Raw genomic sequence first — 24,681 nt, 5'->3', positions numbered from 1 at the left:
TTGCTTCCAAAGTGCCAAAGACAGTCTACAGTTTCAAATAATGGCTGAGAGTGAGGAAGAGGGAAATATACAAATTCATAATACAGCTCTTTCATGATGTTATATAAATAAATTACACAATAGAACTGGGGAGGTGGTTTGTGAAGGAAACATTTATGGGAGAGAGCATGGCTCAGTGGTAAAGCAGAGCATATGCTTTGCATGCAGAAGGTCCTAAATTCAGTCCCTAGCATTGCCTCTTAAAAGATCAGACAGCAGGTCATGTACAAGACCTTTGCCTAAGACCATAGAAGGCCATAGTCACTCAGAGTAGACAGCACTGGGTTAAGCGAACAAATAGTCTAATCTGGTACAAGGCGGCTTCATACATTCTGATAATTCTGGGAAGGGAGGAGCCAGCTAGCAGTTGGTTCCATAGAACTGATTGCCGTTCTCCAAATTACTATATCTGTACATCAGCCACCCATTGTCAATGAAGACAAAGTTCTTTCAAGTTTAAATTGGTTTTTTATACCCTTGTAATTCAGTTTAAGTTTATATGCAACCCCCCCAAATTAGATTTAATTAAATTAAAAATGCAAAATGAAAATTATTTTTTTCCTGTTCTCTGTTGCAGACTTGTCAGTTGTTTATAAATGCTGCAGTGGACTCTCCTGCCATTGACTACCATGTATCTTTGGCCCAAAGTGCTTTACAAGTCTGTCTCACACATCCAGAGCTTCAAAATGAAATCTGTTGCCAGTTGGTTAAGCAGACAAGAAGGCGGCAGCCCCCAAATCAGATGGGACCAGTGCAGGTACTGAACACTTTTACACCTGTCCTGAGGGATTGACTTTGATGAGTTTGTACCAAAACTTCTTGGTTACAATGTGGAGGTGGAGGACGATCCAGAAGATTACAATATGGGTAGTCTTTGTATAAGGCAGGTGGCAGGAAAGGAAGGGGAAGGGCATGGAATGCAAAATGGGCAGCAGAATAAGAGAGACGAGTGAGTTCAAAAATGGGGCATCTTCTTTGGCCTACGTTCCTGGTTGTTCAATGTCCACTGTGTTCATAAACCTCCTTGTGCTTGGAGGCTGTTTGATTCTGAAAGAAACTTCAGATTATGATGCTGATCTTTCTCCTTGCCCAGGCCTGGCAGCTTTTAGCACTCTGCATTGGACTCTTCCTTCCACAGCACCCATTCCTTTGGCTCATCAAACTTCACTTGAAGAAGAATGCAGATTCCAGGTATACCTTACAGGAAAATCAGACCATCAAATGCTAAATGATTGCCTTCTGTTATGAACAAGTATAATTTAATGGCCATAGAAATGCAGCACTATTGTGACTACAGATGTTGGTAACTCCACTGAATATTGAAATGGGGTCATCGGCATTACACTATCGTTCTGTTTTTCAAGTTTTTCAACTTTGGAAACTGTGATATTGGAATAAAAGTTAGTAGACTTTTATTGGAATAAAAGTTAGTAGACACACGTGCATTTTACCTGATCCCTCACAGCTATGTTAAAGAAGACCAGGAAAATATGAAAAGACATTATAATATGATCTCACTCAAAAACTCAGTTGTTGGTGTGCATATTCACAACATCATCCTACGTTTTACGTTTGGATCCCTGTCCGACTCATATAACCATTCTTAGTAGGGGATCGGAAGAAAGAAGCAGAATAGATTTCCATATGACTTGTTAAAAACATTCTTGAACATATTGTTTAACCATTATATGTTAAAATAATCTGTTGAAATCCCTGCTGTTTTCAGTTTGTTACAAAGCCTTGTTTTGTGTTCACAGAACTGAATTTGGAAAATACGCAATTTACTGTCAACGATGTGTAGAAAGGACACAACAGAATGGTGACAGGGAAGCCAGACCATCAAGAATGGAAATTCTTTCTACACTTCTAAGAAATCCCTACCATCATTCCTTACCTTTTAGTATTCCAGTGCATTTCATGAATGGCATATACCAGGTAGGCGTGAACCGTAAAATGATGGAGTATTGGTTATGCTGTCAGAAATATTTAAAGATGCTGTGGCTCTACTTTCTTCCTCGTCAACAAACAGATTGATATTTTTTTATCCATTGGATAAATAGTTTGTGCTTTTCTTAAAAAAAATGTATGGTTTGGATCTGAAACTTAACCTTCCACAGGATACGTTCTGTAAATGGAAGAGCATCTTTGGATACAGCCCTCTGTATGTACCAAGATTTTCACCACGGTACTTGCTGCTTCAAAATCTAAGCTTTGTGAGAACTCATTTCACTTTTATGTTTCACTTGTTTTGTGTAGGTTGTTGGCTTTGATGCTTCTACCACAGTGGAAGAATTTCTAAACACACTCAATCAAGACACAGGAATGAGAAAACCAGCCCAGTCGGGTTTTGCTTTGTTTACTGATGATCCTTCTGGCAAAGATGTAGAACACTGTCTTCAAGGAAACATCAAGGTAAACAATCCCTTTAATGAGCTCACAGTCAAAATTACCTTTGAGTTGCAAAAGAAAACGTTTTCCTTATTTAAGTGTGTTTCATTTTCCTTAGCGCACATTGACCGGGGGGGGGGGGGGAAGCAAACAAATGCTTGATTGTTTTAAGCACAAATGGTAGTTTTAGAAAGCACATTGACCGGGGGGAAGCAAACAAATGCTTGATTGTTTTAAGCACAAATGGTAGTTTTAGAAAGCTCATTAAAGATAGCTGTGGGAAGACAGGGGGAACTTGAAAAGGATTTATGGGAATATTTTTGGTGACTCTGTGATACATGGGAATGGTGTTATAACAGTTTCCCATATGGGTTTGTGGTGTATTGCTAAACAGGAAGTGGGGAAAGTTCTACACCACTATCCACACAGAGGACACTCTGATGATGTCAATATTTTCCACAAATATTTAACACAAATTTATGGGGTAAGCCCTACAGCAGACAAGTATGGCATACTTGTCATGCACAATGTTTTCCATTATCATGGTAACAAAATGGTCATAAGTCACATTAATTTCAGTGATCGCTCCAGGTCAGATGTCCCTAGGCTTTCTAGGGACCTGTGTGTTTTTACTCATATCCCACTAAGTTAAATGGGGTTCACCACCAGAAAAGTTTGCATAGAATTACAACTTAAGTCTTTTGGTGATTATTGCTGTAAAATCAATACTAACTAAAGTGTACAAATTCTGTTTGGGTATATTTTGCCATAACTGTGTTCTGCCTTGTGGTTTTCCTTGTAGATTTGTGACATTATTTCTCGATGGGAGCAGGCATCTAAAGAGCAGCAGCCTGGGAAATGTGAAGGCACAAGAACAGTGAGACTGACTTATAAAAACAGGTATGTAATACAAACATGTTCCTAGGGGTCATTGCTCTTAGATATATTTATAGTCTATTTGCAGCCACAGATGAGCTCTCATAACTGAATTCAGTTCCAGAGCTCAGGAAGTCATCATGTGAATTAATAGTTTAATAAGAAGTTAAGCCCATGATCCAGGAATGGGGAACTTGTGGCTATCCAGATGATAATGGGCCAATTCCTATCAAGGTACAGATGTTTCAGCAGGGTTATTGTCAATTTAGCATTAAAGAGGATGCTAATTTCATTGGCCTACAGAAATGAAGTCTGTTTAAAGCTAGTAATTATTCCTCCAGGTATTTATACAGAGCATCATTAGCTTTCACATTATCTGACCGTTGAAGAGCACAATTTCAAGTCCTTACTAGAACTGATGGTGAATTTTATTTATTTCATAAAAATTATACACTGCTTAATTTAAAAAAAACCCTCTTAAAGCAGTTTGCAAAAAGAGAAAATAATAAAATTGAAGAAAAAAATCACCATACTTTAAAACATACAAAAATTAAAATACTAAAACAGATTAAAATTACCTCCACTTTCAAGCATCTGGGTAAAAGATAAGGGGTTAAGACCACTGACAGTTAAGACCAGTCGCAGATGTCTCGGGGTTGCGGCGCTCATCTCGCTTTACAGGCCAAGGGAGCCGGCATTTGTCTGTGGACAGTTTTTCCAGGTCATGTGGCCAGCATGACTAAGCCGCTTCTGGCACAACAGAACACCGACACCAGAGCAGAGCACGGAAACGCCGTTTACCTTCCTGCGGGAGCAGTACCTATTAATCTACTTGCACTTTTTTGGCGTGCTTTCGAACTGCTAGGTTGGCAGGAGCTGGGACAGAGCAACAGGAGCTCACCCCGTCGCGGAGATTCAAACCACCAACCTTTTGATCGGCATGCCCAAGGCTCAGTGGTTTAGACCACTGCGCCACCTGCGTCCCAAACATCTGGGTAGGCTTGTCTAAACAAGAATGTTTTTAAGCAGGTGTGAAAAAGAGTACAGTGAAGGCGCCTGCTTGATATCAATAGGCAGGGAGTTCCAAGGTACAGGTGCTGCTACACTAAATGATTGAGTTCTCACACATGCGGAATGAGTATTATGTTGCATCTGTAATACTAGTACCTTTTCATTTAGTTACTTGGGTATACTCGTGTAATTTTCAATTGTAGTTTGTAGTTTCAATTTGTTCAATTTGTAGTTTGTCACTCTTTCTTTTTGCAGGCTGTATTTTTCAGTTCAAATACGTGGGGAGACAGAAAGGGAAAAGCTGCTGTTGATGTATCAGACAAATGATCAAATTGTAAATGGGCTTTTCCCTGTAAACAAAGATCTGGCACTAGAACTGGCAGCACTTATGGCACAGGTAAGGATCATTTGTGGTTGGCCAGATTTGTGATTTAAAAGTACCCTCCACAAATTTCTTTTGTAATATGAAATAGTAGATAAATCTAACAATCACATTTTGTATGTTAGGACAGCATACATGGAATTATTCTGTTTTTTAAATTCACAACAACCCTGTGAGATAGGCCAAAATTGTGTGACAGGCCCAAGGTCACCCAGTGAATTTCCTGACTGAATTGTATTAGAATCCAAGTCTGCCCAGTCAAAGTCCAACAAAGCTCACTTGCCTAGTATAACCAAGACTGGGAGTGGGGGCGTGAATTGGGAGAAGTAGATTTGGCTGGCCTCTGCCCACCTCCAGGTACTCAGTGGAGCACCAACCAAGGTTGGCTGTCCCTGTGGTCCATATGACATGCATTCAGTTTGCCAGAAAACCCTTTTCGTCTTGGAGTGGGCCTTTTAACTGTTGTTGGGCCAGCTGGACAGATGGTGGGTGCTGTTGGTTTACTCTGTTGCCTAATGGTCTCCCTGACCAAGATGTTGGAGGTAATATTGAACATAGTGTTGGAGAACACCAGGGTGGTGTGTCTGAGTGGCTTCAGACCAAGGTTGCTTTGACTGGTCTAGCTTTGGATTTCATGCCCTCCATGGCAACCATGGGGTTGTCACAAGTTGTCTATCAACCAACTCATACGACAGGGCACAAACTGGATTTAATCTTCAATTCAGGATGGGGGGGGGGGTTGAAGGAATACCTGGATCCTTTGCTAGCAGGGGATGGTGGGAATTGTAGTCCAAAAAAGTTGGAGGGTACTAGGTTGGTGAAGACTGTGTTAGACTCTTCCATGAAATTTTTTTCTGCGTGTGTGCCCCATTAATATTCACAGTTCAGCTATTAAATATGAAATAGCTCATAGATTCTTGTTATCACAGCTCATAATGTTATTTATTCAATAAATGTAATATAATTGGCAGATACTTGAGAATTACATATTACAGTGGTACCTCGGGTTAAGTACTTAATTCGTTCCGGAGGTCCGTACTTAACCTGAATCTGTTCTTAACCTGAAGCACCACTTTAGCTAATGGGGCCTCCTGCTGCCACCGCACCGCTGGAGCACGATTTCTGTTCTCATCCTGAAGCAAAGTTATTAACCTGAAGCACTATTTCTGGGTTAGCGGAGTCTGTAACCTGAAGCGTATGTAACCTGAAGCGTATGTAACCCGAGGTACCACTGTAGACTGTAGGTACTGAAATAACATTGAAGTGCAGAAACATGTATGTAAAAACAATCTTACCTATTTCTTTGCATATCTACTAGGTGGAGATTGGGGACTTTGAACGACCTTTCTCAACTCCAACGGGGCAAATCACTTCCCAGTCAAAATCTAATCAAACTTTAAAGCAAGTTGTGGAAAAGTTTTACCCCAAAAGATATAGGGATGGATGTTTAGAAGAGCAATTGAGGTATGCTGCTAACGTCTTTACTCCCCCCCCCCCCCCATTTAAACAAACTGAATGGGGAAAGTGCAGTTTTTAGTCTTTTTCATTTTTTAGTGTTGTTATTTAATTAGATTTATTGTCTTACTCATTGCAAAACCTCAGATCTCTGAATGATGGGCAGTATAAATACCTTCAAAAGAAATGATGCTATTGTCTGCCAAAACATATTCTCGGATTAACTGCCCTAGCCTTGTGACCTGTAATCATTTTCCCGGCCACATATCCCTATTCTCCAGTTATTTAGAAATGATCTCCTGCCATTACACCATTCCTTGCCCAAACAAAAGTGCAAATTTTACTGAAATTTAAAACTCCACCAGCAGACTTAGAGTAGGCCTGGGCTTTGGGAAGAGAGAGAAAGGGCCACTATTTTCAGGTGGCCCATTTTATTATTCCATTTCTTAAGAGGCCAATTTTAATTTGTAGACTGAGATAGCAAAGAGAGATCAGAATACTTGATTATCACATGTTGCATTTTGATTTGAAATGCTGTTTTGCTTCTCCCTCTCCCTGCTACTTATGACTTAAACATCCTTATGCTTAATGTCAATAGACAGCTTTGTCAGCGACTCTCAACAAAATGGATGGCTCTCCGTGGTCACAGTGCTGCAGATTGTGTGCGCATTTACCTTGCTGTTGCTCGAAAGTGGCCTTTCTTTGGTGCCAAATTATTTGCAGCAAAAGTAAGACTTTTCTTCTCTTTCTTTCTTTCTTTCTTTCTTTCATCAATTATGCAGGCAGAGCCACACAGATAAGTGTGTATACCTGGGTCCTCCTGATCTCTTTGGACTCCAATTCCCATCAGTCACAGTCAGCATTGCCAGTGGCTAGGCATGATGGGAGTTGTAGTCCATGGGGGGGCACTAGTTCCCCACCCTAGTGGGCAGGATTGCAGCATGACTGCAGTCCTGTATGCATAAGGAGACCCATGCACCTAATTGACCCACATTCTTTAATTTTAATGAGTCTACCCTGAGTTAAACTTGTAAGTAGCAGAGAGGTTGGTGCATGAGGCTTTCTAGATTTGTCCCACTCCCATATAAGACAAACCTGCTGGATCAGTGGCCAACCAGATGAGCACAACAGAAGTCCATCCACCTGCAATTCCCAGAAACCAGTATTCAGAGCTATGCTGCCTCTGACAGTGGAGGTAAAACAAAAACGAATTCATGGAGGACAAGGCTATGTGGTTTCCAGGGTGTACTTGGACTTTCAAAAAGCTTTTGATAAAGTACCTCAGCAAAGGCTCCTGCATGAACTTAGCAGTCATGGAATAAGAGGAGAGGTCCTCTTATGGCTCAGGAATTCATTAGGAAGCATAGAGTAGGAATATATGTATAGTTCTTCAAATGGAGGGATGTGGATAGGATTGGTTATTGGGACCTATGCTTTTAAATGCAATTCAGTGTTAACAAGTGTAATGTTCACACAGAAATGGAACTATATAATAATACCGTTTTTCTCTGTCACCTCAGAAATGCAAAAATACTTCTGTAGCTTGCCTTCAGTCGCTTCTCTTTTTCTCGTATCTGACTATCCTCTACCTCACAAATTTAAAGCAGTGCTTCAATTAGTTCACTTTTATTCAGTTTCGTAATTGTAGCTAATTTCAGAATATCTTCTTTCTAGCCTCTGATAATATCAACACTGGAGAGTTCTTTGGTATGGCTTGCTGTTTATGAAGATGGCATAAATATTCTTGAATACAGCTCTATGGTAAGGGAAGATAGTTGAAATGTTGGGTAAAGAAAGGGGTAATACAAAATCTGTGAGCCATGTTAACCAATGCATTCTCTCTCCATTAATCTTTAACAAACTTGTGCAATGGATTAATATGTCCCATGCACTTAGAATCTGAACTAACAGACTAAGCAGCTAACCATTAAAGGAATTGCTTAAAGGTTTGCATTTTAATAAGCACTAATGTGAAATTATTCTCTTAAGTGCCATATGCAGTGTTCCGTTTATGTGTGGGAACTTTTGTGTCCGTACAATGGCATTTACCCCAAAAAGTATTCTGAAAGGAAGGGTTCCTTTAAAACTGCACCCTATGAGAGGGGCTGCCATTAGAAGAAAATATGTGCTAATTTTAGTCTGTCTCTGCGTTTGTTTTTATTTTCCCAGTATTACTACATGTACACGAACACACACAAGCATGCATTAATATATACATGTCTAAAAAAAAGGTAAAGGACCCCTGACAGTTAAGTCCAATCACGAACGACTCTGGGGTTTCAGCGCTCATTTCGCTTTACTGGCCAAGGAGCCGCCGTTTGTCTGCAGACAGTTTTTCCGGGTCATGTGGCCAGCATGACTAAGCCGCTTCTGGCAAAACCAGAGCAGTTCATGGAAACGCCGTTTACCTTCCCACCAGAGTGGTACCTATTTATCTACTTGCTCTTTGACATGCTTTCGAACTGCTAGGTTGGCAGGAGTTGGGACCGAGCAACGGGAGCTCATCCTGTCGCGGGGATTCAAACTGCCAACCTTCCAATCGGCAAGCCCTAGGCTCAGTGGTTTAGATCACAGCGGCACCTGCGTCCCCATACACATGTCTGTATGAAGATAAATATTCTGCATAGAAATAGTTGGGCTAATGAGCCATGTGCTGGTAACCTTCGTGTGGTGTTCTACATAGGGCTGCCTTTGAAAGCTGCACAGAAGCTACGACTGGTGCACAGTTCAGTGGGCCGAGTGCTAAACAGCAGTATTAGCAGAACATCTATTACACCTGCCCTCCAAGGCATGCACTGGTTATCAGTTTGTTTCCAAGCTCAGTTTCAGGTATATGTTACTGTGCAAAGCCCGTATCATTTCAATATCTGATGGAGCATCTTCTCCCATGTACACTTGCCCAAAATTTAAGATCAGCAGGGGAGGCCCTGCTTGCGGTACTGCCACCCTTTGATGTGCAAGGAATGGTGACAGATGGGAATGCTTTCTCTACCTCCCAGATATGGAACTGACCCTCTTAGGAGGTGCGTCTGGCGCTTTGATGGTACTTTATTTGCTGCTTAGTAAAGATCTACTCTTCATCCAGGCTTTTGGGAGCACATAAATTATTTTAGATCAGATTGTCGTTGCCCCCCCCCCCCGCTCCACCTTCTTCACTGTCGTCATCTTTTGTGTTTTAATTCTGCTTTAAAGTGATATTTTAATATTGTTTTGTATGTTTTATTGATTATATGCACCCTACCTGGGACTTTGCAGTGAAGGGTAGGTACCAGATTTAAATAAATAAATATGATGTAGGACATGGGTTGCCAACCTACAGGTGAAACTCGGAAAATTAGAATATCGTGGAAAAGTTCATGTATTTCAGTAATTCAACTTAAATGGTGAAACTAATATATGAGATAGACTCATGACATGCAAAGAGAGATATGTCAAGCCTTTATTTGTTATAATTCAGGCCCACAGCTGGGAAGAGGGCGGGGTTAGCTCTCCCCTCGCCAACTGTGACCACCACCACCAACGCGCAAAAAAACCCATCCCCTGTTGCAATTAGGTTTGGAAACAAAATACAACACATTCTGTTGCCTCCAGTACAAGGCTTTTTTCAAGCCTGATTGCAGCAGAAAGTCTTTTTCAGCAGGGTGTGTGTCGCAGTTGAAGAGAGGGCAGCTGAGCCTTCCCTTTGCAGTTGTGACCCCCACCCCACCCCCCAAAAAACTCCCCCCACTACAGTGAGGCTTGAAAGAAGCCTCTTGTTGGCTATTGCTTCTTTCGGGCTTAAAATGGCAATGCAGAAGGAGTACCAAGGAATGGTGAGGACCAAGAAAGGTCTTGATGGGCATGTGTAGCCACAGTATGCAGTGAGCCTGCCACAAAATAGCTTATTGGGGCATATATGGTGTTGGTCATGTAATGGAAAGATGTCGGCTGCAATTCTTGCAAACGTAGCTAACCGTAAGCACACTGAACACAACCAGACTTTCTTCTGAGTAGAAATGTATCACGTTTAATTCTCCATATGCCTACATATGGTGCCATCCACTAGAATCTTTTAAAAAGACATTTATAATTATTAATTAATTAATTTTATAATGAATGATTTTAGAGTGTTGTTTATGCTACACTTTTATGCTGTTTTATTGTTGTTGGCCGCCCTGAGCCCGGCTTCGGCTGGGGAGGGCAGGATGTAAATAAAATTTATTATTATTATTATTATTATTATTATTTATTAATTAGCATAGTTTCATCAGATTTTGTAATGAAGAAATTATATTTAAACTATAAAAATCTGTTTTTGCTCTTTTTCCTGCTTGCATGAAACTTTGTTTTTTCTTCTATTTTTCAAGAGGTTAATAGTGACATATTTATATAAGAACCTAATGACATTTGGAGGCTATCAAGATGACTTTATGCTGGTGGTCAACAATGTGCACACACAAGAAAAGCAAACTGAAAAGTTGTTGTTTGCTATGGCCAAACCAAAGGTTGGTATGTTAACTGGTCCTTTGTTATCTTGTATATAGAGTCATAGAATTGCAGAGTTGGAAGGTACCCCAAGGGTCATCTAGTCCAACCCCCTGCAATGCAGGAATCTCAACTAAAACATCCATGACAGATGGTTTTTTAACCTCTGCTTAAAAACCTCCAATGAAGGAGAGTCCGCAACCTCCTGAGGGAGTCCATTTCACTGTTGAACAGCTCTTGCTGTCAGAAAATTCTTCCTGATAATTAGTCAGAATCTCCTTTCTTGTAACTTGAAGCCATTGGTTCGAGTCCTACCCCCCAGAGCAGGAGAAAACAAGCTTGAAGGTAGCTATCTATCTCCTCTCAGTACCCTCTTTTTCAGGCTAAACATACCCAGCTCTTTCAATAGTTTCTCATAAGGCTTAGTTTCCAGATCCTTGATCATCTTGGTTGCCCTTCTGTGCACACACTCCTGCTTGTCAATATCCTTCTTAAATTGTGGCTCCAGAACTAAACATAGTGTTCCAGATGTGGTCTGACCAAGGCAGAATGGAGTGGTACTGTTAGTTCCCTTGATCTGGACACTATACTTCTGTTGATGCAACCTAGAATAGCATTAGCTTTTCTTTTTGGTGCTGCTGCATCACGCTGTTGACTTATGTTAAACTTGTGGTCCACGAAGACCCCTAGATCCTTTTCACGTGTACTACTAATAAGCCAGGTGTTCCCCATCTTATATTTGTACAGCTTCCTACCTAACATTTCTCACTCTTGACATTCATATCGTTAGTTTGGAAATACCACTTAAGTTCAGCCTCTCAATATGCTGTAGGTTATAGCCCCGTTTGCTTAGAGTTGCAAACATTTTAGATGTGCAGATGGTCTTCTACATCTCTAATTTTTGCTATTTCAATTTTTTTAGATTCTTGAGATTACGCTACTGATTGCTAGCTATATTAACGATTTCCATCAGCAAAAGGGAGCTGCTCACCATCTTTCTGCTCCAGCGACACTGTCTCCACAGGCAGAAAGACAGAAAACTAAAGACATAGGGTGTCATCCATTTATGTTGAAGAACAGACCAACCAAAGGACCTACCTTGTTATGAAAAGATCATGTGCCTGTGAAAATGCATACTGGCTGAATGTTTATGTATTTTGGGTACTACCTTGGAAAAGGAAAGTCTGATTGAAGTTGGATGAAATACTAGTGGTGCTTACCATGAGCCAATTCTGCTCCCGTGTGTGACCTACTTTTTCTAAATTACTCCAGAGGCACCCAAAGTATTAGGAAAACCACACATATGGACACATGCATGTTCTTTATATTCGTCTGCCTGGATAGGCAGAAGAAACACTGTGAACCTGGTTAATAATTAGTAGTGATAAGTGCAATGCTTTGAATACCAATAGTTTCATACATGCCATGCCCTTTCTCCTTTCTTCTTTGTGGTCCTTTTTGGTTTTCTTAACTTGTTCCTGGAAGGAAAACATCTAAAGCAAACTTCTAATAAGCTGTGTGTCAATTTTGGAAGGATAACGTATCAGATGACAACAGCTAATGTTTGGGGCTAATATTGTTCCAGTCAAAGCATTCCGAAAAGACATTCCATAGCCATTAGATTTGTGAAAGGTATTTCTTTTTTTAATGACATTTGCTCTTAAAACTGCAATTGCAGGAGTTCTGCTAACAAATACCAATTTCAAGGAGGAGAGTGGTAGCATGTTAAATCTGAATGATGTGCTTTGGGGCCAGAATGTACCAAGAGAACAAAGGATAATTCAGACTGTCTAGTGTGAGGGCAATTCTTTGACATTATTTTTTTTAAAAAATTAACTTTCATCTCTATTATATGTAAGGAACAGTAGATTTCACACTCCAGCTGAAAGTCATTGAATGATAAGTAATCAAATGCTGAGGTATGTAGTAATGTGCTTTTACATGTGAATTGGGTCTAAGTGACACTGCTCAACTTGAAAATTTGCTTAGTGTTTAAAAAGCCTGATATCTAGTCTCTATTTTCAGATAGATCTCCCTTCTTTACCTTTTCCATCAGCTCTCCTTATCTTGTACAGTCGTACCTTGGAAGTCAAACGGAATCCATTCTGGAAGTCCATTTGACTTCCTAAACGTTCAGAAACCAGAGTGTGGCTTCTGATTGGCTACAGGAGCTTCATTCGGAAGCCAAGGAAGCCTCATCAGTCATTTGGGTTCCAAAGAACATTCACAAACCAGAATACTCACTTTTGGGTTTGCAGCGTTTGGGAGCCAAAACGTCTGAGTAACAAGGCGTTCGGGATCCAAGGTACAACTGTACTGTAAATCTAGTCTCTTAAATTGGAAGTTTAAATTGGAATCAAAGCAACCTTTGATTTATTTATGTACAATACTTGTAGTCACTGTAGAATATGAGTTGTGTTTGAGCTGATGCAGAGTATTAGCATTATTGTACACATGCAGATTATCATTTGATGCTGCACTCAAGTGATGGGTATATGTGCGTGAACTCAACCTTTTATTTAGCTGTGTATGAGCAATACTGTTGTTTAAACAAAAGACACAGCTGTCTGGTCAGTTTGTAGTACTTGGCAAAGAAAAGAAAAGAGTAATTGGTGCTTTAAATCACTGGTGTATATGGTCAGAGTAATCTACAGATCTATCATTCAGGCAGTATTTATAATTTCCTTTGATAACTAGAATTAGTGACATATGTGAATATGAACTTTTTATTAAATGTTTATATGAAGTCTCTGCCTTTAAATGAGCTGAAGGACATCTTTTTAAAGGGTCGTGGATGAGGTATTTTCTTAAAAGAATGTTTTACACATCCTTTACAATATGGACAGGATCAGGCAATGTAATAGGTACTAACAACAACAACAACAACAACAACAACAACAACAACAACAACAAAGCTTCAGCCAACTAAAAAAGGGCCAGGCCTAACTAATGTACCTCTGTGCATAGTCTACAACTCCCCTGTAATTGCAGATCCAGCCTGCCATCTAATACACACAACTTGGGAATAGTTATGCATAAGTTTGTACCGTTAACCTCCCTGTTCACTTTCTCACTTGTTTGTTATAAGCAATTTAAGCTAGGGGGCGGGCAGAGATGGCACTCACATTTCTTAGCCCCACCCCCATTTAAAAATATCCAGTTACTATACTTGTACAAAACAATAAATAATTTTACAGCTAACCATTCTATATTTTTATGGAAGGGTTGAGGTTAAAATAGGTATGCCTCCGCATCTGCAGGCTCTTCAACCTCTGAAATAAACTGAAAGTTTTATTTAGTAACTGCAAACTACGAGGTGCTAGTGAAGTTGCTAAAAGTGGTAGAAAGGTCAGAGCCTTTTCAGACGTAGCCTGCCACCAGTGACAGACCCATGTGTCATTTTTTTAAATCTGGAAAATGAAAATGACACGTCAGAAACCATGTTATATTTAATTTTAAAATAGCTATGTATATTCATGGTTTTTAATCATACATATAAAATTCTACATTGGTCATCATGTTTGTTGCTTCTCTCAGTGTATGTTAGTAGCAACCCCCTTATGGTTCAGTTTTAAGTTTTTGGAGGAAATTGTTGTATCATACATGACCTCAATCACTCTGATCCAGCGAAGGAGATCTGCACACATAAGCTGGCTTCTGTGTGCATACCATGTGCTGGATATCAGTAGCGTCAACTGGATGCACATTGGCGTGATCAATCTGCTTGTGCCCGTCTACTGCGTTGATTTCAGTAGGACACACATGCATCTCTGCCAACATTCTTGTACAGCTAGTCTCACATACATTTTTTTCTCATGTAGCTAGAGCTAGATTGAGAGATCTCTATCAGTGATGGATACAGGAGAACCATTTATGTAGAGAAGTTTAAATGCTATGGGTTCCAATTTATGTGATGCACAAATAATGAATTGCTGAAAAATAACTGCGGTTTGTTGAATTACGTGTAGTAAAGACATATTGGAACAGAACAGGTACTGAAAGCGAAAAAATAATTATAAAACATTAATTTATGTGTAAGAGTATTTGTATTTATTTTGTGGATATTTAGCTTTTATTGCGTAAGGTATTTTTTATATGAATGTAAACCACCTAACAAATAAAGGCATTGTCAAGGAAATCTGTATTTTATGATTGCAGAATTCAATTAATCTGAAAAGACATCGTACTTTATAGTCCGTTTGAGGATGGATTGTTCTTAAATGCTGCCCTCCCTGCTGTTGCAGTCCACACGTGTGTGTATTTGTGTGAGAGAGAAATATTCCAACAACAGTCACATTAAAAGAGCCCCATGGAAGCAGCAGCAAGCAACTGAGTCAATTCTAATTGCACAAACCTATACGTGTCTATTCATTGCGTTCAACAGGCTTTACACAGTCTCGGAAAAGCTGGTATACCATTTGTGCATACGTGTATACGGACACACACACACACGTGTACACTGCCGTCAGCGACTCGCTTAAAAAATGACGGCAGCAGCCTAAGCATAAAATCATACAAAAGCCACCAGAAACAACGCACTGAAGGCTAAAAAGCAGATCCGACAAGCCTCCGGGGGTGACTGCCACCTCTCCGATGACCACTTACCCTAATTAAACATTTTAACTCGGGTAGCGAAAAGCCACACAAAAGCAGAGGGGAAACTATCAGCAGAGTGCGGCAAGTGGGCGAAATTTAAAGAGCAACTTCCCCGTAAAATAAACTGCAATTCTAATCTGCAGCTAAAAAAGAAAAATCGTTTTCACACTACCTAGTTTCTACACACACATTACTTTTTCGCACACGCACAACGCCCTATCGACCTTGCAAGAAGCCGTTTCGCAGAGTGCGGGGAAAGAAAGAAAAAACCCTCGGAAGCGGACCAAGCGGAAAGCAGGAGCGCCGCGCGTTCCTGCTCCTGAAGAACTACAACTCCCATGATGCTCCTTGCCGCTAGGCCGCTGGGCAAGGCGCTGTTTCTATGGCGACCGGAGTCCACCGAGGCCTAAGCACCGCCGCGTCGTTCCGGGGATAGCGGGGCAGCGATGCCCGGGGCCAGGTAAAGAGCGGGGCGGTGTGGGGAGGGCTTGTCTCCACCTCTGCTGCTCTGGTGGGCCTGCAGGCCGCTTTCCCTCAGGAGGACAGGGCAGGGCTCGCCGTCTCCCAGTGTCCCGGGCTCCGGCTTCTTCAGGCCGCCTGCAGCTTTCCCGGAGGACGGGGGCATCTCGACATCCGCACCATGTCTTTCAAAGCGCTGTTATTCCGCTTTAAACGGGCGCCCCAAAAGAGACCTGGGAAGTGTAGTTTGTCTGGGAGACCTACCAGAGCGCGCGGGGGGGGGGCAAACTTGAAAAAAATATTGGGAGGGCCCAGGTGAGCCCTGCCCCACATAAGTTATTATGAGTTATAATACTGAATTATTGTATTTTAATATTTTGCTGGAGGCTGCCCAGAGTGACTGGGGAAACCCAGCCAGATGGGCGGGGTATAAATAATAATAATAATAATAATAATAATAATAATAATAATAATAATAATATGCAGTATTATTATTATTATTAGCAATCACAGTACACAATGCACAATCCCCATTTGAACGTCCATGGACGTGGGGTGGGGGTGCTCAAATATTTTATTGGGACGGAGAGCCAAAGGGTCGCCAGCCTCTAAGAGCTGGCTCCTGTGGACCAGAGCTACAGTTCCCATTGAACAATCATTCCCTCTTCCCCAGGAACTCCCAAGAATTGTAGCTCTGTGGGGGGAAATTAGGGGTCTCCTGTGGACCACAGAACCTAGAACTTGCCGATCAGAAGGTCGGCGGTTCGAATCCCTGCGACGGAGTGAGCTCCCATTGCTCAGTCTCAGCTCCTGCCAACTTAGCAGTTCAAAAGCACGTCAAAGTGCAAGTAGATAAATAGGTACCACTCCAGCGGGAAGGTAAACGGCGTTTCCATGCGCTGCTCTGGTTCGCCAGAAGCGGCTTAGTCATGCTGGCCACATGACCCGGAAGCTGTATGCCGGCTCCCTCGGCCAATAAAGTGAAACGAGCTCCGCAACCCCAGAGTCGGCCACGACTGGACCTAATGGTCCCTTTACCTTTAACACCCTGAACAAGCTACAGTTCCCTGCCCATCTCCCCATCTCTACAAAAAACTCTCAATGGTGGGTGCAGCTCAACAGTGAGTTAATTGTAAGTTTGTTTCTTATAAAGAAAAAAATGTTGGCCACTGCACAAAATCCAGAGGTTTATATATCCCTCCCTCCCAGTCGCTCAGTCCAGTTAAACAAGAAGCACCATCACAGTTCAAGGAAACTTCCGAGTTAGGCAAAAAGTACCCAAGAGCACAGAGGGAAGCTAATAAGGGACATGGCACATGGAGTATCCTGAGGACCAGACAGAATGGCCTGGGGCGGGGGGTACAGGTTGGCTCACAGGGTAGAGCAGGCATAGGTAAACTCGGCCCTCCAGATGTTTTGGGACTACAATTCCCATCATCCCTGACCACTGGCCCTGTTAGCTAGGGATCATGGGAGTGTAGTCCCAAAACATCTGGAGGGCCGAGTTTGCCTATACCTGGGGTAGAGGTTCCCTGCCCTGTCATAAAATAAATGTAGCTTGTTCAGGGTGCTGTGATTTGTTGAGAGTGCTACAAAATTTCCTGGGAAGAGGGATTGATTGTTAAACCACTCTGAGAATTGTAGCTCAGTGAGGAGAATGAGGGTCTCCTAACAAATCTCAGCACGGCTAATAAACTTCAGTCCCCAGGATTCTTAGGCATAAGTCATAACTGTTTAAAATGATATGATACTGCATTAAATGTAGGGTGCAAATAAGCAGGAGTAAAGCATCCAGACAAATATGTATGCTTATAGCAGATGGGGTGGGGGGACGGGAATATTGGTACTAAGAAGCTCATGTAAGTACAGAATCTGGAATTTAGTAGCTTGCCCACTGTACCTGATAGGCTTCCTGTGACTTATAATCACAAGGCACAATTAGTTTCAGTGAGGGAGAAATGGAGTAGAGTGTGTGGTGTGGGAGCAGAGCATCTTCACTGGAAGGTTGTTTTACATGAGGACTTTTTATTTTATTTTTCCTTTGCTAGTGACACCTTGTGGGATATTGCTAAAGCGGAAGTTGAAAAAAGAGAAAACCATGAAGACAGCACAGATGGTCTGGAATGTTGGGAAAGATCACTATTCTTTATAGGAAATAAAAATGGGGTAACAATCAGTGTTTCATTTCACATTAGTATAGATATAAATTAAATAAATTTTGTTTGCATACTAACTGAAATTCTGTTATAGCAACAAGAAATATTTCCTACCTTGCAAAGCTGTACGTACCAAAATATGGGTAGATGGTGTCCACTTGCAATTTGTCTAATTTACAGTGCAGTTCTAGATTTTACTTTCTTGGGCTCCATGATCACTGCTGATGGTGACAGCAGTAACGAAATTAAAAGATGCCTGCTTCTTGGGAGAAAAGCAATGACAAACCTAGACAGCATCTTAAAAAGCAGAGACATAAGCTTGCCAACAAAGGTCCATCTAGTTAAAGCTATGGTTTTCCCAGTAGTGATGTATGGAAGTGAGAGCTGGACCATAAAGAAGGCTGACCGCCAAAGAATTTATGCTTTTGAATTATGGTGCTGAAGGAGACTCTTGAGAGTTCCATGGACTGCAAGAAGATCAAACCTATCCATACTGAAGGAAATCAGCCCTGAGTGCTCACTGGAAGGACAGATCCTGAAGCTGAGACTCCAGTACTTTGGCCACCTCGTGAGAAGAGAAGACTCCCAGGAAAAGACCCTGATGTTGGGAAAGATGGAGGGCGCAAGGAGAAGGGGACAAGAGAGGACAAGATGGTTGGACAGTGTTCTCGAAGCTACGAACATGAGTTTGACCAAGCTGCAGGAGGCAGTGGAAGACAGGAGTGCCTGGTGTGCTCTGGTCCATGGGTCACGAAGAGCTGGACACGACTAAACAACAACAACAATACTTTTAAGTGCCACTGATTCAAAAGAAAATAGTAGTTAAGTATGTTTATCCAGGACGGGAATGGTAAAAATGTTTGTAACCCACATTATAAAATTAAATAGTGAAAGACTTAAGTTGTTGCTTAATTTATTTGTAGAAAATGTAAACATTAATTTTAAAAATAATTTTCAAAGTAAGCTACTTTACCCAGCACCTGATTTCTTAAAGCATGAAGAAATTATATATTGTTATGTATATTTCATGCATTCATTTTATTTCCATTCCATTACTTAAGCAATTCCAGTAGCAGGCGATCATTTGATCAACCTGTTATTTACAATTACCAGTGGCGGATACAAATGGCTAAACTGATTGCTACTGTGATGCCTGTATTTTTAAGTTTCTTGTTGCCATTACTAAATTTGTCATTTCCAATCATTTCTGATAATGCTAATAATAATAGCAGTGTAGATACACTCTGATAGAAAGTTGGCAGCTAACTTTCCTGTAATAAGATGACATATAATTGCCTACATTTGTAATTTTCAGATATTTTATTAGAAATGATTAGGAGAATGCATTACAGCATGTAGAATGATATAATATTTATGCTTTAATGACATTACAATAGTATTCTTTGTTGTTTTTAATTTCTAGGGAAAGACTACTATTATACTGAGGTGCCTTGACAGGTATGTGTTTAAGTTTTGAGAAGTATCTCATATTTTCTGGGTACTCAAAATTCTAAATAACATCAACAGTTTCATTGTTGGAACATACCTTAACAGTGTGCCTTCAAACAGTGGAAATATGTTCCTCAGAGCACTTGTCTAAAAACACTTACGATTTATTCTTACTAACACTGTAACATTGCTCTCAGGGGCAGCCCTATCATTAGGTAAAGTGAGGTGGCTGCCTCAGGCAGGTGATGAAATGTATTGAACTTGCTATTCTACATGGCCCCTTTTGGATGACTCTAGGAGGCTAGCGGTGCATTTGGTAAGACAAAGCCACCCTTATGACCTTGGTGTTGCTGCAGCTCACTTGGACAGGGCACAGTGGTGGTGAGGTCAGGCCCATGTAGTTGCCCAGCAGATGAGATCCACTACTTCCACTTTTGTTCCCACACAACCTCAGCCACACTGCTGCCACGCCCAGTCACATACAGGTAGGTTGCAGTGACAACAATGTTGAGAGGGTGGCTCCATGGCTCTACCCACAACATAGGCCTCTGCTGTGGCCTCCACTACATATTGACTAGAGTGGCGCATCACATCCGTGATCCAGTGTCATTTCAGAGCACAACTCATCATGCTGGTTTGGGCCTATAGTCCTAAACACTTTAAAGGGTGATTATACTCACAGCTGACCCATGGAAATGAATGCATTTAAGTCCATTGATCTTAATGGGCCTACTCTGAGTATGGCTTAGTTGGCTATTACTCAAAATTCTCTCCTCCTTTCCCACCTGCTCTGCACCTCATATTTTCTAATGACACAGAATGGGAGACAGGAAAATGGTAACCCCTCTGGAATCCACCATGCATAGCAGTTTCTTCACCACTTCATAAGGCTGGCTATGATCTTTTATGCTTCACAGAATTACTTTTCTCAATATTTGTAACAATTTAGATAGGTAACAACAACAAAAACCACTTTCCACACAGAGAGGCATTTATGGTGTGGAATTCCTCTCTCTAAAATCTTGTGATATCTTCTTCTCCCTAAAATCTTGTGATAATAATTTAATAATGCAAAGTTTCAGTCACTGGAGGTGAACTAATGAGGCATGGCATAGCATGACACGTTGTATGCTAGGAAGTTGGTGTGCTTTTTAAAATATAAAGTATTAGCATATACCTTGTATCTTTACGATGCAATCTTATGCATGCCGACCCTCTTTCAATGAGACTTGGAGTACAATCCTAAGCAAGGGCGGATGGGATGGAGCAGTGGACTCCCAGCCTCATCTGCAACCAGCTCCTGCTGGGCTTGGAGATTCCTGCAGCACCTTCAGACTAGCACACCAGAGGGTTCCAGATTGGGTTCCTCCTCAGGAATTAGGCTGGCTCTGGGTTTGTCACCAGCCCTGCTTTGCCCCACAACACCCCACTTTGGGGCCTTGTAATGCCTACAGCCAGCAGGAACATTTCCAACAGAAATGTACACTGCCCCACATTTCAGCAGGTTCAGCGGAGGCCCCCCCATGGCATCATAGCCCCCCATTGATGGAGAGCAGCAGAAAAGAACCCACCACATTCTAATTTATTCCAGCATTGTAGATTTGAGGGGGTGGGGATGGGGAGGAAATACTGCTCTGTTCCTCCCAGCCAGGTAAGTAAGTATAGGATTGCAGCCTTTAATTTCCAGCATCTCTCTTATTTGCAAGCAAATAAATTTCTGCTCAGCTCTGTATTTAATACTCTAATCAAGATTTCCCAATCTTGGAGTACTGTACCCAGATAAAACAGTTGTGCAAAAATATAGACAATTAACCGTTTTGTCTTGGGTCATATCTTTATTGTATATTGCCGTGTTCTAGTTTTTACATCTCAGTTCTCAGAAATGATTCACTGAGTTTTGCCATCCCATGCAAACTCACTCAAATAAACTGTTTCCCTGTTTTGTTTCCCCCTGTTGTCTGTGAAAATACTGTTTTGATAATAGGGCAAATTTAATTTTATTAAGAAGAAGGTTAATTTCTCTCTCTCTCTCTCTCTCTCTCTCTCTCTGTGTGTGTGTGTTTGTGTGATATCTTAATTTTTCCAGAGATGAAATTCCAAAACCAACATTAGCTTTGGAGTATACATTTGGAAGAAGAGCAAAAGGGCACAATACAGTAAGTATGCTGACAAACTAGATTATATAATCCCCTTTTGGTTCATCAGTAGTGCTATGTACCTCATCAAGCCTGCCCCTGACATTTATGCAACCACATTCCAGACAGCACTCTAATTTGCAGTGGCCTTGATAGTGGAGAAATATGTGCATTTTTCAAACTTATTTATTTATAAAAATATCTATTCATAAAAACAGAGCATTTTGCAACAATCATACATAAAACCATGCAATAAAAACCAAAGAAAAATATAAAAATCAGCTAAATATTATGGGAAGATGTATTCTTAATTGCCTTTATAAACCTAGTGAAATAGGAATGTTTTCTGCAGTCATTAGAAGTTGAAACAAAAGGTGCCTACTGAATCTCTGTTAGCAGGCTATTCCACAGGGCTTGGCCAATACTAAAATAAAATAAAGGCTTGATTTCTTTTTGCTGTCAAATGAGCATCATCAGCTCAGGGAAAAATCGATGACATTTCTGCAGATTGTCTCTCTCCTCCTTTTCTGTTCCTGGCACTGACTTCAAGCGCATAAGCAGAGCTCTTTTTTTAAAATGATTTTTATTAATTTTCCAATAAAAACAAATTTATAACATCATTAAACATCAAAAACTGATCACACATCTTTTTTTTCTTTTAGACTTCCATCAACATGTCTGATAATTTTCCGTAATTATCACAAATCTTCACATTCCTTAATTTATATTGCACTATATATGTCTTATCTTACCATGTTGCTTAAACAATATTTCTACCAAACCTTCTTACAGAGCTTCTTGAAAACTGACAAACGTTATATCATTATCACAAATATTTTTAATATATTCTGTAAATTTACTCCAGTCCTCAGTGAATCTTTGGTCTCGTCGGTTGCGAATCCTCCCTGTCAATCTGTCCAGTTCCGCGTAATCCATTAATTTCGATCTCCATTCTTCAATCGCAGGCATTTCTTCTTGTTTCCATTTCTGGACCAAAAGAGTTCTGGCTGCTGTTACTGCATACAGAAATACTTTCTGATTGTTCCTTTTTATTTCACTACCCATAAGCAGAGCTCTTTATGTGGGCTGCAGCAAGGGGAGATGCAAACAAAACATACACCAGAGAGTTGTGGCTAGTTTTGGCTTTCTTATCTCTCCCTACAACCCATGTAAAGGGTGTTTGGGGATTAGTGGTGATTACATGTATTTCCTTTTTTTTGTTCCGTGAACACTACTGTATAAAGACTACCACATAAATCAGGGTGTGGAACCTCCCAGGGCCAAATGTAGCCCTCCTGGCTTCTCTGTCTGGCCTGTGGGATTCTCCCCACCCCACACCCTCTTTCCTCAAGCCTTTCCCTGAACTTGCTTCACATCCGTCTACAGTGGTACCTCGGTTTACAAACTTAATCTGTTCTGGAAGTCAGTTCTTAAACCAAAACCGTTCTTAAACCGAGGTGCGCTTTCCCTAATGAGGCCTCCCACCACCAGTGCCCTTCCACCTTTCACATTCCATTCTTAGACTGAAGTAAAGTTATCAAACTGGGACACTATTTCCAGTTTTGCAGAGTTCATAAACCGAATTGTTCTTAAACCGGACTGTTCTTAAATCAAGGTACCACTGTATGGTGTTTTTGCTGGACTGGAATGTATCCTTGAACTCTCATAATGATCCCTGCTTGCCCAAACAGAGCATGGGGGCAGGTGAATGCATTCAGAAACAGGTCTGCTGTACAAAGGTAAACTTTATATTCATTGCTCTGCCTACTTTTGCCTCTGTTCCTGTCCACAACTGGTCCCCAAAGATTTCTCAGAAGGTAATGTAGCTCCTAGGCGGAAAAAGGTTCCCTATCTGTGACTAAGTGTGAAGTGTCTCTTAGAAGATCTTTTCAAGTTTCATGTGTAAATCTTGTTTCCAACACCTTGTCAGCAAAATTCACTGCTGGCATTCTTCTAAACTCCTGATAAGACAACCCAACCTTCTTCTGGGTTTCTGTCTGATGTCAGATCAATCATACAAGATGCGTATTGCAATGTATGTTATGCATCAAAATCTTGTGCAAATGATTAATGCAAAAAAACTTTTTTCCCCAGCCCAAAGACATTGCTAATTTTTGGGAACTAGGTGGTGGAACTTCATTGTTGGACTTGATTCCCATACCAATAACTACAGCTAACATAAGGTAATGAACCAAGAACTTGGTAATTTCATAATTAATCTCCACTATCTTTCTATAACAGCTCAGGTCTTCCATTGAACTTCAACTTTATTCATTTAGAAACATTTATTGCTCTTTCTCATAGTCATTTGTGGCCTCTAGATTTTTATCCTGCACGTGTGGGACCTGGAATTGTATACATGGCGTATAGTCAATACAGCTTCCACTGGTGAACAGTAGTCAGTCATACCTTCATCTGAGTCAGTTTTTCAGTTTCACTACTTTCTCATTCATTGTGGCTGGAGATCTGTGCCCACTTACTGGAAGTGAACTGAATGGAACTTACTTCTGAGTTGACATGTATAGGATTGTGCTTCCAGTTGCTTTTTGAAATTTATACCCTCTACTATCTATAGAACTACATTCTGTAGTGTGGTGTGATGGGTAGAATTCTGAGCTGGGACCTGGAAAACCAGGGTTTAAATCCCCATTCAACTATGAAGCTCACCAGGGGACCTGGAGCCAGTTTCTATTTCTCTGCCTTACCTACCCTACATGATGGTTCTGAGGATAGCTAAGATGGGGGAACCATATTTGCCACCTTAAACTCTTTGGAAGAAAGTTGGGGTATAAATGTAGCAATAACATTTTGGAAAAAAATAAAGATGGTTTATTAAAAGAAAGATACCTGCCTCAGAAAGTCGCTCCATTTAAGGAAAAAGAGAAAGACGTTTTCTCAAAACACCAGCTACGAGAAGATATAGAAAATATTACTGTTGTAGGAGACTACCTTCTCTCCCAGCAGCTGTAAGCTTTATTCATTACACTTGCATCTATTCTTGCAAATATCCTAGAGCGACATTTTAGGTTTCCAATAATGCTTGAGATACAAGGGACAGATAGGGACTGGCTGAAGACCAGCAGCCATTACACATAATTGTTTAATGTAGATTTAAAACTAGCTTTCCTTTCAACCCAAACAAACCACCTAACCAATAAATTTTGTGTTGCCTCTCAACAGAAGTCAATGTACTGGTTGGTTTTCTTCTGCTCTCAACGGGGCATTTACTGGGAAAAGGCTATATACTATTGTGGAAAAGGCCCTGGTTCTC

At 40.9% G+C, this 24,681-nt stretch overlaps 2 protein-coding genes across 4 annotated transcripts in view; both read left to right on the top strand.

Annotated features, from left to right (window-relative positions):
* PLEKHH2 (pleckstrin homology, MyTH4 and FERM domain containing H2) overlaps positions 1-24,681 on the top strand; it is a 140,874-nt gene that overhangs the window by 56,526 nt on the left and 59,667 nt on the right. For 2 of the 3 annotated variants that reach the window (XM_082217292.1, XM_082217293.1), the window contains 11 exons: positions 617-796; positions 1,133-1,230; positions 1,797-1,974; positions 2,296-2,451; positions 3,230-3,327; positions 4,570-4,711; positions 6,015-6,160; positions 6,750-6,879; positions 7,826-7,912; positions 10,498-10,635; positions 11,538-14,753. In XM_082217292.1, the coding sequence (XP_082073418.1) occupies positions 617-796; positions 1,133-1,230; positions 1,797-1,974; positions 2,296-2,451; positions 3,230-3,327; positions 4,570-4,711; positions 6,015-6,160; positions 6,750-6,879; positions 7,826-7,912; positions 10,498-10,635; positions 11,538-11,723 (1,539 nt within the window). In that variant the 3' untranslated portion in view covers positions 11,724-14,753. Of the gene's footprint in view, positions 1-616; positions 797-1,132; positions 1,231-1,796; positions 1,975-2,295; positions 2,452-3,229; positions 3,328-4,569; positions 4,712-6,014; positions 6,161-6,749; positions 6,880-7,825; positions 8,122-10,497; positions 10,636-11,537; positions 14,754-24,681 lie in introns of those variants that run through there. The other variant, XR_014218166.1, reaches the window with a different exon arrangement.
* The window catches only part of DYNC2LI1 (dynein cytoplasmic 2 light intermediate chain 1), a 60,193-nt gene continuing 50,978 nt past the window's right edge, over positions 15,467-24,681 (top strand). The window contains exons 1-5 of the mRNA XM_082218064.1: positions 15,467-15,671; positions 17,719-17,836; positions 19,250-19,284; positions 21,362-21,431; positions 23,505-23,593. Of these exons, the coding sequence (XP_082074190.1) occupies positions 15,658-15,671; positions 17,719-17,836; positions 19,250-19,284; positions 21,362-21,431; positions 23,505-23,593 (326 nt within the window). The 5' untranslated portion in view covers positions 15,467-15,657. The remainder of the gene's footprint in view (positions 15,672-17,718; positions 17,837-19,249; positions 19,285-21,361; positions 21,432-23,504; positions 23,594-24,681) is intronic.

The sequence above is a fragment of the Podarcis vaucheri genome (genome assembly GCF_965113315.1).
Source record: "Podarcis vaucheri genome assembly, chromosome: 3".
NCBI lineage: Eukaryota > Metazoa > Chordata > Lepidosauria > Squamata > Lacertidae > Podarcis > Podarcis vaucheri.
This window is presented reverse-complemented; position numbering and strand designations above follow the sequence as displayed.